At 33.4% G+C, this 21569-nt stretch overlaps 1 protein-coding gene across 2 annotated transcripts in view; it reads right to left on the reverse strand.

Moving 5' to 3' along the window:
- CDH10 (cadherin 10) overlaps positions 1 to 21569 on the reverse strand; it is a gene marked incomplete at its 3' end in the record, with an annotated part of 69987 nt that overhangs the window by 33943 nt on the left and 14475 nt on the right. For both annotated transcript variants that reach the window (XM_084232862.1, XM_084232861.1), the window contains exons 2-4: positions 7696 to 7990; positions 6031 to 6150; positions 5183 to 5350 (exon numbers count right to left, since the gene is read on the reverse strand). In XM_084232862.1, the coding sequence (XP_084088988.1) occupies positions 5183 to 5350; positions 6031 to 6150; positions 7696 to 7990 (583 nt within the window). The remainder of the gene's footprint in view (positions 1 to 5182; positions 5351 to 6030; positions 6151 to 7695; positions 7991 to 21569) is intronic.

Below are 21569 nucleotides of genomic sequence, written 5' to 3' on the forward strand. Positions count from 1 at the left end.
TTTATATAATCTTTAGAAATAATTTTGATGGCAAACATAAAAATGTGGTATCACAAATCCTCAGAAAATCACTCTCATTAAGTTTATTTGCACACTCAAAGTGTCCTATCACCTATAACTGACATTCATAAAAAGATCTCATGAGAAATTGTATATACATTTTCAGAAGTAACAGCCAAATGGTGAAAAACTTATTTTTGCTACTATTCTCAATAATAGATGGCAATAAATGTACTAGACAGCAATAAGTTCACTATTTCAGGTGGACTTGGGAAATATCTGGAAGTTTACCTAATAATTATATCAAATTCTCATAACTTTGATATTGATTCCATATATGTATGTATGTGCATATATATGTATATTATATATATATAATATCTTCAAACTTGTTTCAAGAGGGTAAAATACAAAAGACCATCATTTAATCATATGATATTTTGCTTGTATTTTATAAAAATCCTCCACCTCATAAATTCTCAGCAGAGCTGACATTACATGAATGTGCTCATTACTGGTACCTGACTCTGCTTGTCCACCTAAGCTGTGTGCAAACATATCTGTCACTCAATGCTGAATAGCTGAGGCATATGATACACATGAGAACTGGATTACTCAGGAGCCCAGATCCACTGTTAAATAGACTAAAAATAATCTTCTCTCTCTGTCTTTTCTCTTTTATTTTATTATAAGATATATGGGAAAGCAACTATATGTGAATAAAGAAATGGTCTTCTTGAACTATGCTTTAGAGTGGACTCATTTGTGAATAGAAATGTTTTATCTGAGTCTTAGATACTTAGTTTCCTTCTTTTTTCTTGTGTTCTTGCCCCATCCAAGAACTAGAGCCAGCAGCTGCTTGGCTAGGACCCTGAGCATCAGCATAACTGCTTGAAAACTCTTTTTTCTCTAGGCCTGACCTTGCTTTCTGATACTTTTATAAGAAATGGATTTGAGAATCATATTACACGATATTAATCTCTGCTGTATTAAGGCAAAGAAGAGGGACTTGCATGCCCTCTGCAGTTCAAACCTTCCTTAATCACTGACTCTGGTCTGGATGAAAATCTATATTGAACATTTTCCTAGAGATTTTTTTTAAAGGGTATTGGGCATAAATCCTTTGCCCCAGTTGGTTTTTACCAAGACCTACAACATACAGATTCATGTAATTTAATCTTTTCATAGACCTTTTCTAAGAAGATTATTGTTTTTCTGATTTTAGGGAAAGAAGGAAGAAAATGGGGTGAAAAAGACTAAAATATTTAAGTTGGAACACCAGATAGTTAGATATATGGTCAAGAAGTATAACATTTTATTATGTTAGCAAAATTCAGGGATTGTTGGATGTTTGATTGCTTGGAGAGCAGGGAAATTGGAATTCATTTGTTCACATGAGGTAAGTACATTCATTTTGTTGTGGCTGCTGAGGTTATAGGTCTCTCCAGGCTTAAGGTGCTTTTATTAACTTCTGGTTGGCCATAAAAGAACAGCAACATGGCATCAGAGCAAGAAAACAATAAGATTAGAAACTTTAAACACACTCCTTGAGAAGCAAAAGGGAAGGGAAACAGCTATTATCTACTAAGACTACATTCTATGTTACAGTTACTATTGAGGACATTTTGTATATGCAGCTTTATTTCTTGTTACACTATAAATACTTTATATGATCATACTAAGACCTTGAGAAAACAAATGACCTATTTTATACATTTTTAAGATTTTGAAATATTTAGTCTTCCTTAGAGAAGACTTCTCTATGCCTTCTTCCTAAAATAGCTTTCCTGTCATTCTCTGGTCTTATCACATAATGCATACTACAGACATATTATCCATTTATCTGGTTATCACTTCATTGTCTACACCTTCATCAAGAGCTCAGGACCTTTGTTGGCCACTGTAGTCTAATTTCTAGTTAGAGTCTAGATATTAGAGGTTTTCAAAAATTATCTACTGATCCACTCTTAACCCAAGATTTAATCACTACAACATATTCCTTTATTATTTTATTTTCTTGTTCATCTCAGATTCTTAATATAAAGGTATTATTTCTTCAATCTTCTTGTTGCCTTTCCTTCACTCCTCAACCTTTTACTCCCAGCTTATACTAAGTCCTATTAGAAAAGATGGCCCACAATTACCCCATCATGGATATCCCAGTAGCTGCTATATTTAGTGCTCATTGCATTAGACTTCATTGAAACAATTTTCACTTCTGTCCTTTGCATCCCTTCGTGTTGTTTTGCTTAGCGTTATGAAATCACAGAAATATATAACAATGAATACTACAGAAAAACGAACATTATTCTTATCTGTAAATCATCACAAGCCACAATCCTCACCATCAATTTGAAGTATGTCCTTTATCATTTCTTTCTTATTCTTCCTGCACAGAATATGCCTTTTCACAAATCGGTAACTGCTAATTTCTAATCACATCAGTTCTCTTTTCCCTATCCTTATGGTTTATAGCAGTTTAAGTACTCATTTTAAGAAAGGATTTAGATCAAGAGGTAAGGTCTATACAAAAAAAGCACCCACTGTAAAGGATGCACACATTTTTCCACCTCCACTATTTGGATAAAAGTTGCTTTTTTGTTCAGCCATTCCATTCTATGCATAACTCCTTTGCCACACTTATTCCTTCATGTTGAAATATTCTCTCCCATGCTAGGTAATAAATCCCTTATATCAGGTACCAAGAATTATTTATCTTCAGTGTATACTTGGGAGTATACATTGAAACTAAATTGTCTTCATGTCCTTCATTGCAAACACAGTGCCTATCACTACAAAGTAAGAGATTTTTTGATGACTTACTGTTTTTTCATTAATTTAAATCAATTGAAATAATCCAAAATTCTGAAATAATTTCAACAGAGATATTGTTTGGGGAGTGAAAAATAGAATTTAACATCTACAGCAAAAGTGCCAAAAATTCTTTGCAACTTCATCTTGCAAGTATACAATAACCTAATCTATTGTTTTTCTTTTACAATGATACTAAGGGGCAAGGATTAATATACCTTAAAACTACAAGACTTTAATGACAACTTTGGTTAGGGACTCAGTTATGTGTTTGTTAATACCAGTAAAACTTTACTATTGTCAATGTTCCTGTGAGTTTAGAGTTCTCTAACCTAACCTGATCTGATCAGATCTGATGTGATCTAATCTCTTGACCTCCTCATTATTTGCAATGATCCTGCCACAGTGCTTCTTCAGATTTTACAGTATTCATTTTCCAACATCAGGGTTTTTCACATGTGATCTCTCTGCTTGGAAAGTCACATGCCTGCATGTCTGGGTTTAGTCCATCCTGAGGTGTTCCAATGAAATTTCACTCCTCAAGTGAGACCCAATCCTGTCTTCTGCTCTTGGCACACACATATTCCTTTTTATTCAGTAAGAGGCCAAGACCTTATCTGTGGTCAGTATCTACTTATGTCTAAGCTGCCTTTTCTGCATTATTAAAAGGTGATAGGAATGAAATTAGGAGTTTTTTGTTTGTTTGTTTTTTACAAAATTCATCTCTCTAGTTTCAACCAATGAATTCATTGGTTGACTTCAACTGTTACTTACAGAGAATATCACAATTTCTTAGCCTTAGCACTATTGGCATTTGGGTCAGGTAGTTCTTTATCACATGAATTGTAAGCACATTTAGTAGCATTCCTAGTTTATGCCCACTAGGTGCCAATAGTATTCCCCAATTGAGAGAGGCAAAAATGTCTCAAAACAGTGTCAAATGTCTGCGGAGGATCGTAAAATTGATGCTAAGAATGACTGTTATAGACCCACACAATAAAATAAACTAGACAATGAAGGACACCTGAGTTTTCACTTTCCGTCCTCTTCAAATGACTGGGACGTTTATCTTTGACAGATGAAGCATATTGGGAAATGGTGGACTTGGATTAGTCAATCTGCAGGGAAATTTACATTCTTTGCACAAATCAACATTGTTGAGGGCAGAAATGCAGTAATGCCAGCCACTGAGTCAAGTGTTTCATAGACTTTAAATTATTTAGTCTTACACCATTCGTTGGAGTATGCACAGCTATTCAGTTTGTCAGAATGACACTGAGGTCTATTAATTGACTTAGGTGGAAGGGTTACCAGATAAAGAAGGCAGCAATGGGACTTAGGCAGGAATATTCCACAGTCTGCTACTGAGCTATCCACAGGGCAGCCACTACCATACCGGAGGAATTCTACGTAATAGTCTTTGCGGCAAAGACATTAATATCACACAAAAAGAACACTTCTTTTCACACTTTCATCTTTATCACAAAGGTATTCAAAACAAAAACCTAAATAAATGAAAATTAGGTGATCACTTTAGAAATAAATACACAGCTTGTGCTAAAATTTAAGGACATAAATATCCTAGAGTCTGCATTTCATGCACATTCTTGATAATAGAAAACTATTGGTTAACCAGAATGTGGCTTGGGAGTGTACATTGAAACCTAAAATAAGCCTCTCAACTTGCATGTCCTCCAGATTTACATTAGAAAGGAGAATAAATACCTGTATTAAATGGTGAGAGGCTAATGGTTCTTAACCTATTATCGACCTATTTTGAGAATTTGAAGGGTTAATTCTATAACACAAAATGGATCCATAAATAAGATCAGGAATACACATGTTTTAGTTTGGTTGTCATTCCAAATACAGACATTTTAAATACAAGTCTGACACCATGGTATTAAATGCAATTCCGTTTAGTTTGTAAGGTTTCCCTATGTAGCCCTTTGAGTTCTTATAATACATCAAATTAGATTTTTACTGAAAAATTTTACCCTTGAGTTAGGATCCTCCTTATTAAATACTAAGTGGAAATAAACACTTTCATTGTAGAAGTATGCCTTTGTTTGTTTTCCAATAAAACCTTATTTTCTTTTGCTCACTGAGAATTACCTCTTAGATTACAATCACAGATATAGAATATACACATTTATGTGCGTGTCTGAACAAAATATGCTTGAAATATCTAGTTTTTATCTTTTAATAGCAATGATTTCATCAGCATATATACCTTTTCCCCCCATTTTTATGGCACATTTTCCATGTGTTTTAAATTCAGTGATTGACAATTGATATTTTTCTTCTCTTTCCCTTCCCCCCCCCCAACTCTAAAGCTTTTGCCCTGCAGAAAGTACCAAAGGCAGCTTACTCTGGGGGAAGCGAGGTGGATTGTCATTGACATCTGTCAGCGTGATGTTCACTGTGGTGGTCCCAGATAATCCCCCCATCTGGCCGCCCATATCCTTGGCTTGAATCACCACTTGGTACTGCTCCCTGTTTTCTCTGTTCATGTTTGGTAAAGCAGTCCTGATGATACCTTAAAGAAGATACAAAATTGTCTGTAATCTTCAATAAAATTTCAATTATTAGTTGATTAAATAGCCCACAACTTGGATGCCTTAGTGATTTCTGAAAGACCAAGTGTTTTTCTTTTCACTTTTATTGTCTAGAAATAGTTTTACAGTTTATGTTGTTTTTCTATTTCCTAAAGAATACTCTATCTGTGTCACCGTGACCTAAAACCACATGTGAAAACATAGAAAAAGTATGTTTTTTTAGCTCATTCAATCATTCACCTTTTATTTCTAATATATTTTTTTTGTGTTATGGTATGTGTAGAAGATCTAGGGTACAGGCCAGAGGTGTGGGGGGACAAGGGTAAGAGAACTCACCAGTGACAGAGTGGGGAGCAGAGGAGGTGGGTTCACTGAAAAACATGACTGAGGGGAGCCGCGGGGAAACAGGAGAGGTCTGCTGTGCCATGTAGGTTAGCTCCCTGGCCATGGATCAAACTCAGGCCACAGGGGTGATAGCGATGAGACTTAACCCCTAGGCCACCAGGGAGGCCCTCCTCTTTTATGTCTTAAATCTTTAAGAGTAGCAGCCTCATTCTTCTGTGAATGTTAATATTAAGGTTTTGCTTACTTTTCTCCATGTTTCTACTTATAAAACATTAAGATTATCAAATTAATAAAATACTGATTCCTGATTCCTGACCTGTTTCAGGCTCCACAGAGAAATATGGCTGCCCTTGAAGTATGCTGTAAATGATTCTGGCGCTGTTCCCATACGAAGGATCATCGGCGTCTGTAGCTGTGACTTGCACCACAGAAGTACCTGAAGTATCCAAATTCAGCTTAGTTCTGCACAGTACCAGAAGGAGGAGCAAAAGCACTGGTTTTCATGGAAGACTTAAATGATTTTTGGCTATAATAATGACCTCTTAAAGAAACATTCATCTATAACTTGATGAAAATTGTGTATGGAGGGTTGTTACAGGGAAACTCTGAATTCAACAATATATTTAGTTAGCCAACAGGTGGATTTTTAAGCATGCAATAGGTAATGCTACAGCATTCAGATAATAATAAATGTAGTCACCTTTCAAATGCTCAGGTTTGATATTTAATTTTCACATAATAGATTTGTTTCATGTAAAGGGCATATCTAATCACAAAGGAGTAAGTGTGTTCTTCTTCCCCCTCTTTCCACTAATTAACTATAAAAATAATTAACATCTGCTCTACAATACAATTTTATGAATAGATTAAATTCTAAATTTAGAAACAATCCAACATGATCCCAAGTTCCATAAACTATTAAAAGCTATTTAATAAAGTTCAAGATATTTAGAAGGGCTTTATAGTAAGGTGATTGCTAAAAGTCCTTGGGATTTAGTGAAGTAAATATTAAATAATAATCCCAGAACAATGCTTTTGAAAAACAGTGTTGAAATTTGCTATTATGAGTGTTATTTTTAAAAGTATCAGAATTGTTTCATCAGTTTATTCAACTTCTCTCACATTTGAACAATGAAACGATTCTACTTAATTCGAAAATATCTACCTCTAAAAATGTTATCATAATTTCCTGGTATATAATTATCTGTCATACACTATATAATAAAAAAACTGTCAACTTTCTTTGCCTATAAATAAAACATCCACTTATTTGCATTGAAAAGAGAAATTTTATTTTCTTGAGTATTATACTTCTTGTTTTCTTATGTTTTGTGCCTGAGGATTTTCCACAACCCAAGTTTGTAATTCTATAAGAGCATGTCATTAGCTATGGATTTTCAACTGGTTTATTTGAATATGAAATTGATAACAGTAGTTTTATAAATAATGTTACAGAGAAAGGATTTTTTGAACAATCAATGTGAAAGATTTAGATATAATCATTTCCATCATGTATTATGTAGACAATTCAGGTAAACTCTTTAAGCAAATTATGACTAGAATATATAGGCAAAGACTATATATATATACATACATACATATATATGTGTATATATATATATATACACATACACATACATATACATCTATGGTGTTCTCAATGTACTTATAATTGGGGTTAGGGTTGAACACACCTGATATTCAAATCTATGAGACAAACATTATATCTTTTCATAATTTTCTACTGATGCTCAATGGTATTTTCTCAGATTTTAGAGGTAAATGTCCATTTGTATTATAAAAAGCTTATAAATCTTAGGAAGTGAAAAACGATTTATCTTATTTCTGGCTCATTTCCTACATTAGAAAATAGAAAATGTACTCTGAGTAGAGAATTAAAGGTGATTTCAATTAATTATGAATTTCTTGGTATGTATTTTATAATTTTCAATACCATCATAAATGCTGTAAATAAACTTACCTACAACGGACATTTCAGGAACACTAGCTGTATAAACTTCCTCTGGGAAGGTTGGCTCATTGTCATTGATATCATGGATTTTGATCACAAACTCAGACTCTGGTTCTACTGGTCTCAGAGTTCTTCTGTTAATAGCTTGTGCACGTAGAGTATAAAAGGCCTTTTCTTCCCTATCAATTCTTCTTGTGGCATGAATGTCACCTGTTTTTTCATCAATAATAAAAAGAGTGCCAGCTCCATCTCCAGATAAAATATATTTGAGTGATCCATCTCCTTTATCTTGGTCTGAATGAAGCTAGGGGAAATAAAATAGTCCATATGCATGATAAGATCTAAAGGTACATAATACTGAAAGAATTCAAAGAAGGTCTCTTAAGTCCTGTCAATGAATGATAGCGTCATTTATCTCTTTTCTTGAAATGAAAGTTGAATAAGTATGGCCACACTCATCTTTAACTTGAAACAGTAAGATTAGCATTTTGCATATCAGTCTGATTTCATTCTAATGAAGAAAAGTAATAAAAATAAGCCAAATATAGCTCCCTCTTTGCTTTGCTTGGTAAATAAACATTTTCATGGGCAAATAACTCCCCACAAAGCCTTAACTCATCAATCTTGATAAGTTACTACTGTCAACAGTTATTCTCTTCTCTGATATGAGAGTGAAAAATTCTTTTATTCTCACATTATACAGGCAATTCATCTCCTATAAACTTATTATTTGTTATTGCATTTTTATTAGAGAATTAGTGATGTTACTCATTCTCACTAATTAGTGAGGCCACTAAGTAAGAAAATTTGTACGAGACTTAACTCCTGCTTCAGAAACATAATACCTCATTGTTTGGTTCATACAAAAGTCAGCGACTGTCCACAAATATTTGCAGGACTCAGAGCAGGAGTACAAATGATCCATAAAACACATGCCTATATGTTTTAAAGTTCTAAATCAAGTTATTAAAGTATAATATAAAACATGTTCTATCTAGCTTCCTACCTTGTCAAATCTATATATTTAACAACCTCAAATATCAAGTTCTGTGCAAGAATGAGACAAATGCATGGCAAGCCTGTTTCCTACACCCTGGCCTCTGTCTACAATACAGTCTTCCAGAATCAAGTCATCATGTCAAAAAGTTTTGCATGCATTCACCTGGACATCTCAGACTGGTGTACATCTTATCCCAGTGCAAGTGCTGGTCCAGGATTCCTTGAGTCATGGACAAACTCTATTCTGTTTTTATAAAGATACCCACTAAGTTAGTTCTCAGGGTTAGAAGGGACGAACAACTGTGGGTAAGTCTGGCATTTGGGTGACTGCTTTTTGGACCGAGAGTCAAGTCTGGGGATGTTTAGGTAAGAAATAACAGGTTCCAAGTACTTTGAGGATAGTATTGAAAGGGATGTGCAGGTTCAGGATGTGAATATAACCTACCTTCCATAAAACTCCTACCCTGAAGGGAGGGGCTCAGCCAGAGGAGGAAACCTACCAGGATTTCATAAGACACAAGGATTGTACCTTTTTCTTTAAATGTGCCTTCCAGCCAATAATCATTTTCAATATAGGTTCACAGTTCTATTATTTGCAAGTAGAATTTATACTTTTTTAATTTCTATTTTTTATTGGATAAAATATGTAAAGATGTACAGGTTGTCTAAATTTCTATAAGTATATATTAAAACATATATCTTCACAACCATGTCTACATGGAATGTAGACATAAATCAGAATAATTATACAGTCTGGAGCCTATACATTTTTAAGAATTGGAAACAATATCTTTCAATTATATGAAAGTTACAGAGATATTTATGCAAATAGTTTTGGTTTTGCTCTTTAGATTGTTTACAACATTAAACATTTCCATCTATCAATATCTAGATAACGAAAACTACATTCAATGTATAGAATAATTTTGTTTCTTTCTCATATGGAAGCTTATGTTAATGAACCTGACAATGAACATACTTTATATGGACATGAAAACTTAAAGTACATAGCTATTTTAACAAAACATATACCTGATATAGTACTGCTTATTGTATTACTGCTTATTGTTGGATCTACAAAAGAAATCTACTTTTTGGTTAATGGTAATCAGCATTTAGTCATCAAATTTGGATCAAACTTAATTTTCCTGATTTCTGTACAAGTAACTCATTGCAGACATAATAGACAAAGATAGTCCAAATGTATATGTACTTTGGAGAAAAATATAAAGTTAGCTAACAAATAGATTTTTACTGAATTTGTGGTTAATCATGCACAAAAGTATGGTTGAAATACCCAAGAAATATCTGCTTTTAACTAAAAAGCTCTCAAAAGTAACATATGACTGTGTTGTCCAGGAAACCACTCTCAAAAAGTCACAAGATTGATGCTTTGTAGTAATTGAAAATGCACATAGTTGCTGGGAAACTTTCCAATTACATGAATGTGCAACATAGCAGCAATTTTCCAAAGAGCAGATATAAGAATTGCATTTTTCTTGTTCTGTCTGGGAATCAAAATAAATCATGAAAAGATTTTTACCATTATCAATCACTTGATCAGTTATTTTTGGGTTATGTAGCAGACAACTATGGTGTTATATCATCTATTCATTCAACAATTTTAATACAGGAATATTTGTTTATTCTCATAAGAAAGTTACTTCTCAAAGTAAATCAACAGTTCCTTTCTAGTATAATGGAATATTCAAACACTGTAATGAAATTCAAAAGACAGACCACAGACTAACTCATAGGAATGGGTGAGTATCCCTTAAACAGATGACAGCTAAACAATTAGATAAAGAATGAGTAGAGTTTTTAACCTGTTTTTTTTTAATATTATTAATTTCACATCACATAAAGAACACTGGGTAAATACAGAATATAGATTCAGAATGAAAATGGATATAAAGTAAGATGGGGCTCAGACCAGTTTTACTATTCTAATCAATTAAACATGGCAAAAAAAAAATGCTAGTTTGGTGAGATTTTAATTTTTTTAAACTAGTTTTGGAATATGAATCAGAGGAGGATTTTTACATTTATAATGCTACAGAGAGCAAAAATAACCTTGTAATTGGGCCACATACCGTGGGAGTTTCTGTTGGATTAGAAAATTGAACTTGGTAGTAGGGAATCAAAGAATTAAGGTTTCTAAGTTAGACTGTGGTTTTGAGAATCAGAAAACTAAGGAAAAAATCTTCTTTTACAATGGGAATATAAATAAGAGGAATGTATTAGACCTGTGGATTTTTAGATTTTTAAGTGTTGGTCTTAAAAAGGCAGACTTACAGTAAATTTTTCTTGAGACATACAGAACTTGCATAAACACACAAACAAAAAAAGTAACTTTCTTTTTACAAAGGAAACAAATGGACATGAACATGAGAATAAAAGACCAGAGGGGTGATATTTGGGGACTTGGCATTATTAGCCTATGTTTATTGAAAGACTATTTCAGGGTCTCCCCAGTGGTGCAGCAGTTGAGCGCTGGGTTGCGAAGCTGCCCGCAGCCTCTGTAGCGCTGGTTCAATCCCCGGCCGCCAGGTAAGGTTCCCACATGGCGCACAGACCTCTCCTGCCACTCGCTGCTCCCCTCAGCAATGTACTTCATCAGTATGCCTGTTCTGCTCTCCGCCCTGGCTCTGGTGAAATCTCTCACTCTCCCACGCTTCTGACTGTACCCAGTGCTTGTATAAATAAATAAATAAATATTTAATAAAAAAAAGACTATTTCAATAAACATATTTGAGAAATGGGCAGGTAAAGCAAATACAAAATATATTTACCATAGTAAGTAAGATAAAGAGATGCATTTCTAGATGCCCTGTAACTTGATGGAACTGATGAGACAGACTAACAAGAATGTTGATGGTGATGGTTTTCTCACAGTTATAGAAAGAGACCAATGGATGGAACTCTTTACAGTCTCCTACCTAGCCTCTCCCTATTTTTTACAATTCCTCTTTATTATATTATTTTTTTCCTTTTCATAATTATTACACCCTTACACTTATATTGTCTTTATCACTCATTTTGTGTGAGTGAGAACTTTATTTCACATTACAACTCATTTAAATAAGCAACAATCACACAAAGGCTAGTCCTTACAACTGTACCTTTCTCATGCCTCTTTTGTATTGGATATAACATATCAATACTTGGATTTATTAAATATCTAGTTGAACAGTTTATTTTACTTAGAAGTGGGATTATAGATCATGTGTCAAATATTTTACAGCATGAACTCTGAAATAAGTTTTATATTGATTTGACCTTGTGTTATTTTATTATGTGAGACATTAAGTTTTCCTTAAACATAGAAAAAATTGTCAGATTATTGTGACTTTAGTTCCTCAGTAACACCTGTTCTCCGGTGTGAAACATTTGTGCCACAAATCTTTAAGAAGAATTTTATGTTAATACTGACCTTTTCTTTCCTTGAGGAAAGCCTATTAAAAATTCACAACCTGCTGTGTTCCTTGTAAATTCACAAGCAGATAAAGGACATGGCAAGATACATGACAATTAATGAAAATAGAACAACTGGTTCTGTGCTGCACATTTAAAATCATCTTCCTATTATTTAACTTTTATTTCGATGTGAATACTCGTAATCAAATCCTGATCATTTAAAATGTGACAGATTTCTGATACTTTTATAACATTTCAAATAAAATATTCTCCTTAGGATATTTCTCTAAAACATTGTTTATAAGATCAAAGGGTTTTTTTAACTTTGCTAGTTTAAGACCATCCTTAAGAGAACGAATAAAAAATGCAATCAATTTTTATCACCAAGAAGTTAAATTAAGATTAAACTTTCAGGAGGGACTCTCAGGTGGTGCAGGGGGTTGAGCACTGCGCTGTGCAACTGTCTGCAGCCTCTGCAGCACGGGTTCGAGTCCTGGCCAGCGAAGGAGAAACCCACATGGCGTGGCAGACCTCTCTTGCCTCGCCTGCTGCTCCTCTCAGCAGTGTCTTCAGTCCGTCTGCCTGTTCTGCTCCCTGCTCTCTCTGGTGAATTCTCTCACCCTCCCGTGCCTCTGACCTGTACCACAGTTCTTGTATAAATAAATAAATCTTAAAAAAATTTAAAAAAAGATTAAACTTTCAGGATAGGTGCTATCTTGGTGGAATTGTTGTTTCCTAATATCAGTTAATTTTATTTTTTAATGTCCTCACATTAAATGAGGGCATATAAAAAGAAGTCAAGTATCTGTAAACTATAGACAATTTAAGTAATTTGTACCAAGAGGACAACTGATAAAAATTTTCATGAATATATCCATTCTTGGCTAAAATAAAAATTTTAACAAATTTTAAAAAGGGAACAAATTTTAAAAAGTGAAAAAATCATATCTGTCAGTACTGCCAGAAAAAATTAATTATTAGTTCATAAGAATTTATATTGTTGTGTGAGATTCTTTCTCATGCAAAATATCATTACCTTTTTGGATAATGGTAATTGTTGATACTTGTTCTAGACCAACAATTTGGAAAAATTTGAATTACATATATAGAATTATAATGAGTTCTTTGAAGGATAAATTTTAATGAATGAATCACAAGAACTATAACATTTTCTATATACACTAAATTTCTTTTTTTTAAGATTTATTTATTTATGCATACAAGAACTGGGGTATGGGCCAGAAGTGTGGGGCTGGTGGGGGGAGAGGATTTACCAGAGAGAGTGGGGAACAGAACAGGCAGACGGACTGAAACACACTGCTAAGGAGAGCAGCAGGCAAGACAAGTGAGGTCAGCTGTACCAAGTGGGTAGCTCCCTGGCCAGGGATCGAACTCCTGCTGTAGTGGCTATGGATAGCTTCATAGGCTGCGTCTTAACCCCTTGCACCACCAGGGAGGCCCTACATGCTTAATTTCTTGTGTGTTTATGTGAGCCTTTCATTAACATAAAATATCAGAAGTTGTTGAATATACTGCATCTTCTAACATACAGTAAGAGTTTTATGCCTGCTGTATTTCAAACAGTCAGTACATTCTATAGTTGCTTAAAAAATCCAGAATGTGGCAAATATGCTAGGCTATTCTGCTGGCATCATCATTAGCATTCTGCTGTAATTGCTCCAGTGAGTAGTATAATATCAAATGGGAAATAAAGCACTGAATCGAATAATTTTAAATTTACATCCAATAAAAAAATGCTAGTGAAGATGGCCCGGCACCAGAGAGCAGCTGAAAGCATGTTAAGCCAATCAACACAATCTGGTCAGAAATCAATAAGAAGACACTAATTTTGTTGAGACTGGGGAAAAAGGGAGAGATTATGACAAACCTTGAATCGGAATATGTGAGGCTCACAGAGTAAGTAAAGTTGGCTATTATTTTAATATGAATGACATAAGAAAATATAGACCATTTTTTATGAATCCAAATGATACTATTTTTCTTTCAAAAATAGAATGGAGAGAAAATATAAAGCTTATTCATGGACTATCTAAGCAATTATGATCATGTAAAAAAGCCCCATATATATAATGTAGATTGATATGTACTTTCCTAAATAAATTCTTTCTGGAACCAGAGGCAAATATAGAGAATTAAATGATGGATGGACAATGATGTTTGCAAAACTTAGTGTCTCATAAAAAATTAAATGGGGGGCCTCCCTGCTGGTGCAGGGGTTAAAGCCTCAGCACTATCAAGCTATCACCAACCACTGTGGCCTGAGTTGATCCCTGGCCAGGGAGCTGACCCACATGGCGCGGGAGACCTCTCCTGTCTCGCCCACTGCTCCCCTCAGCAGTGTATTTCAGTAAATCTGCCTGTTATGTCCCCCACTCTGTCTCTAGTGAATCCTCTCAGCCCCTGTACCTCTGGCCTATACACCAGCTCTTCTTTGCATAAATAAATAAAAATAAATCTTAAAAAATTAAATGGGTTGTTTTCCACATTTGAGAATGTTTCTCTACATCTCTCCTGCAAAGAAAAATTCCACTGGGAGCAGGATTCAATAATTAGAGGTTCCTCTTACCAACCGAAATTTCAAAAGCACAGCCTATTAGGAGTCTGTGTAGTGCTTATGGGCTGCCCTGACTGGGGAGTCCAATCATGCATGATCAGGGAGTTCGAAGGGCTCTCTTTCAAAGTCATTAGCAATGACTCAAGACACTGTAACATGTCAGATTTCTTAACAAAGCGTGCTATAAAATTCCTGAAGGCATCTCTAGCGAGAACTACTGTTAAGTCAAATTATGAGGTGTCTCAGCTAGGGTATATTTCTTTTTCTTTTTTTTAAAGATTTATTCATATAAGAACTGGGGTACAGGCCAGAGGCACCAGAGGGCGAAAGAATTCACCAGAGACAGAGCGGGGAGCAGAACAGTGAGAATGATGGAAAGCACTGCTGAGGGGGAGCAGCAGGCGAGACAGGAGAGGTCTGCCGTACCATGTGGGTTTCTCGCTGGCTAACTGGGACCGAACTGGCACTGCAGAGGCTGCAGACAGCTTCACAGCACCGCACTCAACTGCCTGGGCCACCAGGGAGAATTAATTAGTACTATAAAGACACCAAGATTGCATTGAAAGCATTTATTTATTTAAATTTTCCTTAGTCTTGCTTCTATAGGGCATTATCTGTCTCAAGCCCTTAAATGGTATGCATCATACACAGAAGACACTATGTGTTAGTTTATCATTTATAAAGGAGTTCTTGGGAAAATTATTTTAAAGAAGGTTCATATGTTTTAGAGATTCCATCATTCTTCTTATCATTTTTGAAAATCACTAAATTGTGTAGAGTGTTTCTTGTAGAGTAGCAGTGACATTGAACATTCTACATCTTAGTCTTGAAATTGGAGAATTAGTGAAAGAAGATCATTTCTTTCTTATGACCTACATAAGGCCCTAAGAATCTTTCTTTCCTTCTTATCACCAAGAAGTGTATGAAAAGGGATGTGGAAGGAAGGAGAAGGCTAGGGAAAAGTAGTCATTAAAGGGATTTATTAATATAAGTACTGCATTTCTTGAACTGGATTGAACTAAACTGAAGAAAGTGATTAGAGTTTTTTATATTATTTTAGGACTGAGAAGTTTTGGAGATTATGCCACAGAGGCAACATTGGAAGCTTCTGGGTTTTCAAGGCTTATCAAGATGATTTATCTTGCAGCTATAGAGTGACAAGGAAATGATTAGATCCCAAACAACAGGCAAATGGCTGCCATTTCTACTGACTATGGTCAAGGAGGGAATAAGGGAAAAGGTGTTAGGTCTTTACATTTATTGGGGTTTTTTTATTTAAAGATAATCTTTGAGAAGTTATAAACACATTCTAGAAAAACATTATGTGTTTGTATGCATACAATACAAAAACAATTTTACATTCAGTAGTAGGAAGTATAGCTATCCTCTGAAATATAGCCATAAACCACCAAATTAAAACAAAACAATACAAGACCACAACCCCCAGTAAACATTTGATTGCTATAGCAATGAACTTACAGACTAAATTGGGGAGGAGAAATATCTAGTCACCCCCCAATTACTCTAACAGTTCAGCCATAATTTGACTGAAAGTTTATGAAAAACTTTTAGCCTGAAACAACCAGCCAAGTCCTTCCCAATATCCAGAACCACAGAAGCATAACAAATAATAAAATTACTGCTGTTGTGGTAAGTCATTAAATTTTGTGGTGTTATGCAGCTAACCAGAAAAGTAATCTATTTCATTTTATGAGTGTAATATATATTAATATTACATTATGTATTGATGTATATTAATCATACATACTTGTAGAACTTGTTGCTTTGTTTATGAGCTATTTTCTTTATAAGTTTTCTACTCATTCAAATGGCCTTTCCCCCCCAATTACATTTTCTCACATTTACAGTAACAGATTTCTTTAAACTCCCTGATCAACAATTTAAATCAATATATACAATTAGGTTCCACATATTTTTCTCAGAAACTTTTAGAACATGCATCATTTTCTTCTAACACCCAGTATTACTGTTGAAAAATCTAGTCAAAGTTTAACATGAGTAAAATAAATGGGGAGGGTATATTGAAGCTGAAGAGTTCATTATTGTGGTTTTAAAATTTCATAATAATTTTTGAAATTAAGTACATTTATTTCAACATTTAATGGTGTCATTTCAGTTTGATCACTGAAATGGCTTTGGAAAAAATATGGTTTTTAACAGTTCATTATCTCTGGATTCTCTCTCTGTGGGTGTGTGCGTCTCATTCAATATATTTTAACATAATTTGTGCTTAATTTTATTGGTAATTCTCTTCACATAAAAATAAAGACAATCACCCATTAAAATTCCATAGCTACAGTTCATTTTTCAACTAGGTTGTATCCTTTTGTCATTAGCCAAGGTGAAAGAAAGTTAGGTGAATTCACAGAGCTTATTTACATCAGTTAAAAAAAAATAATGGTCTGAAGTTGCCAATATGTAATGTTTAGGAAAACACAACCATGTCAGTTTCGACAGCAAATGGTGATATTCCCACAAAACTCTTCCTACTGGATATAATATACTTAAAAATTGGTATAATCATTCAACAAAATCAGATGAATGGAACGGATTGAAAATGAAACTAGTGATGCACATCAATTGCCTCAAACAAGTATTAACTTTAATTATTTTAAACTCCATTGAGAAAAAACAAAAGCAAATTGTTATTTGCTTAAAATATTTAATCATCTCCAGAATGCAAGGTATTTTTTAAATAAGAGACAAGATGGAAAATTAAGATACTTTTGCACTGATTATAATTTTGCATGACATTAAGGAAAATATAGGAAAAAGACAAATTATATTCTTTAAATTGAGGGTAATTAAATAAATATAGTGCAGTAAACCAAAAATCATTTAAGTGTTGAAAACCTGTATGACTTTTGGTAAGTAATATTGAAAATTACATGTGTTTGGGGGCAAACTTTTTGTAATTGAGGCTACTTAATACAATATTAGTTTAATTTTATAATTTCAGAATATTTTATTATTATGGAATAATTACATAAAGAATTCATATCATTGTTTAGCAGTATATCATTATAAGTTAAGATTAAGATTTAAATTTTTCAGAACATTCACAATTTCAAATATTCTTTTAAGCTACTCTATATTTAACAAAAAAGGACATATGATTAAAATGTAACAAATTAGGTAAAGCAATAGAATCTATTGTGATAGAAAGTTTAAAAGTCATAATTAATCTAAAGGACAGATTTAGAGAAAACTATTTTAGTTTAGATGACTACGCTTTATATGGAAAACTATTCAACCCATAAAGGGAGTAAGAACATATTTATTTAGTTAGTTATACAAGCACTGGGTACAGTCAGAAGTGTGGGAGGGTGAGAGAATTCACCAGAGCCAGAGCGGGGAATGGAACAGGCAGACTGACGAAGTGCACCACTGAGGGGAGCAGCGGGCGAGACAGGAGAGGTCTTCGAGCCATGTGGGACCCTTGCCCAGTGGGTGGCTGGGGATGGAACGGGTGCTTCAGAGGCTGAGGACAGCTTCACAGTGTGGCGCTCAACCACAGCTCCACCCGGGAGGCCCAAGAACATATTTTAAGAGATACCGAAAATATATGACCTTTCTCCACGAACAAATGAAAAACTCAGAGTCAAGAAACAAAGATGTCAGCATATAAATTGTAAGAGGAAAAGGACGAGAGATGAAAAATGTCAAAGAAGAGATATCTAGATTATTACAATTGATAACAACTTGGTTCCACAAACACAAAGCACATATTATGTGAGAACCAGGGTGTTCAGTGATGAAGAAACTAGTCTTTCTGTTTACTCTGCTATAACCTGCCAATATAAAACTTAACAATTATGGTATCTTAAGATAAAGTAACTTTTCTCAGTCTAGTACTATCTAATTAGGATCTTTTATTTTTTACTTTAGTGACTTTTTTATCCTGTCATTTAAAAGCAAGTATCTTGCTGAGGATGGCCTGGAGTGTGTGTGTGTGTGGGGGGGGGGGGGATTATTTACCCAATATTTCTCTTAACTGGCCTCTTTATAATCATACATTTGATTCCCTGTCTTCTTTCATTAGTGCACACAAAGAAACATACTTTTAGGTAATTGGTATCAAAGGTATTATTTCCCCTTGTTTAGTAGAAAAAAACAATAAAAGAAAATACACTGTGGTGATTTTACTCTTTAGGCAAATTATTATACAAGCTTGCTTTAGCCAAGTGTATATCACCACTAATTTTAGTAATGAATAGATATCTGTTAAAACTTATTATTTGGTTATGAAATTGTTAGCTATTAATTTGTATATACAAATTTACATCTATATAAATAAAAGAAACATACTTAGTAAATTTTCTTTTATTTAACAACAAAATGCATAACTACAATATGGATAAACTAACCCTAGATCAATGTCCAATCAGTAATATTAACCCACTATCCTTCAGACATTTCCCTATTGGTATGTAGTACCCTCTGGCAAGAAAGAGAAAAATAATCCGTTGTGATGCAGGGAAATTTGTGGTTAAAATACTATTAAAAAAGGAATGCATTTGACAATGAACCAGTTGACAATAGGAATTCGTGGGTTTTAAAGAAAAAAACAGGTTGTAAAATGATGGTGTGAAAACAAAGTTCAAATTTTGTGAAATGAAACATTACAAGCTAGTTTAAAATTACTATTTACAAAACAGAGAATAAAAATTTTCATTTGAAACTGGGTAATTGACTTAAATTGAAAAAATAAGTTTATTTTATAATCAAGATTTTGGTAGTTATACTGCTTTTAGCCAGAGAACAAATTAAATGTGTGGTCATACTTGAAATGTTTTGAAGTGTGACTTTTAAATGTTTTGATATTTTCATATAATTGCTCTTAAATGACTTACCAGTATTCATTATTTTATATCCAAATTTGTGAATATTGGATTATTTGTGTCCTACCTTTAACTTAACATGTTTACTGGTTTTTCTTCAGTAATTCATGATCCCAGCTGCTCAACTAAAACCAAGATTTTTCTTTATTTTCTGTTGATTACATTAAAACTAGGCTAATAATGCTTTATTTGGAATTGTTTCCAAATCTGTAGTGTGTATGTATGTGTTGCAATATTCTACACATCTCTTTTGGCTTGCATATTTCTGGCATGTTAAATGGGCCGGAAGAAAACTATGTTTGAAAAGAAGCCCAACTACTAACATATGCCGTCATCAACAAGAAGTTATTACTTATCATGATCACGACACTTCCATTTCTGAGTATTTCCTTTATCTTTCTCTTTGCATTTATATAATTGAAATTGCACTGAATTAAATATTTTTTTATTGGTAGCTACTGTGTTTTTTGACTGATGTGTGCCCTGAAAATTATAATAATGCTGCACATTTGGATGGGACTTGAAAGATTTTATGAGTTTGCATATTCATTATCTAATTTAAATTCCCAAAATTACAACCTGCATGAATAGCTGTTATTATTTATTTTAAAAATATGGAAAAAAATAAAAATATGGAAAGTCTCAGAGATTATGTCATGTTTCTAAGGAATCTTGACTGTTAATATGTGTTGATGTTGAAACTACAGATTTTTTTCTCTTTAAATTATTACCAATACATAAATGGCATAGCGATTTCAGGCTGCTAGAATTATATATTCTGTAAGAATCTTAAATAAAAAATAAAGAAAAATTCAGGCTTCTGTGTGATGTTATATATATATATATATATATATATATATATATATATATTCCCCTAGCATCCTAATATACTATAGTGAAATAATCAAAATTTCCTGGAAATACAGTACTAGATTTAAATCCTAGCTAAGTAATTTGTAAGCTAAATAACTCAATATAATAGGTAAATTCTTGGAAACTTCAGCTTCCTCTTGGTAAAGTAGGAATAGTAGCCCTGATGTTAGAACTGTGTTATTTAAATTATAGCATTTTCTAAAGTGTCTGGCATAACTGGCACACATAATGCCCTCAACAGATGCAAACCAATATCATTTTAATTATTGAACATTTTAAAGTGCTAAATATATTTCATTTGTGTACATAAAGTCCTAATATTTTGTTTGCATGTGTGTATACACATAAAGTAAAAATATGAAACAGAATATGTATGAATTTGAAAACACTATTTCAAGAGGATTAATAAACTTTCATATTATTTAATAGTTACTTCAGATATATATATATTATCTATAAATTTGTGTTTATTTTATAATCAAGAAAAATAAAAACTTTAAGACATAATAAAAAGCAAAACATACAATTTGAAGAGACAGAGTGAATATCAGAATAAGACACCAGGGATATTAACATTTTCAGACTGGCAATTTAAAATAACTATGATTAATATGCTTAAGACTCTAGTGGATAAGTAGATAGCATGTAAGAACAGATGGGCAATATAAGCAGAGATATAGAAATCCTAAAAAAGCTAAAAATAATAAAGTAAAGGAAATGTTAAAGACAAAAATAAAAAGTTCTGTAGCAAAACTTAAGAATGTCTTTAATGGCCTCATAAGTTGACTGGACATGTCTGAGAATAAAAGGTCTAAGCCAGAGTATATATACATAGAATTTTTGGAAAATGAAAAGCAAAGAGAAAAAAGACTGGAAAAACAAGAGCAAAATATCTAGGGACTATGTGATAACTACTGAAGATCTGACATTTTAATGTGAATACCGAAAGAAGAAGAAAGAAAGACAGAAAAAGGAGAGCTAGAAGGAAGGGAATAGAAGGGAGTATTTGAAATAATGAGGACCCTTAATTTCCACAAATTAATGTCTGACACTAAATTACTGATCTGGGAAGCCCATGGCTGCCAAGGAGGATAATTGTCAAAAAATTACACCCTAGACATATCATTTTCAAACTACAGAAAATCAAAATAAAGAGA

The sequence above is a fragment of the Talpa europaea genome (genome assembly GCF_964194135.1).
Source record: "Talpa europaea genome assembly, chromosome: 5".
Classification (NCBI taxonomy): domain Eukaryota; kingdom Metazoa; phylum Chordata; class Mammalia; order Eulipotyphla; family Talpidae; genus Talpa; species Talpa europaea.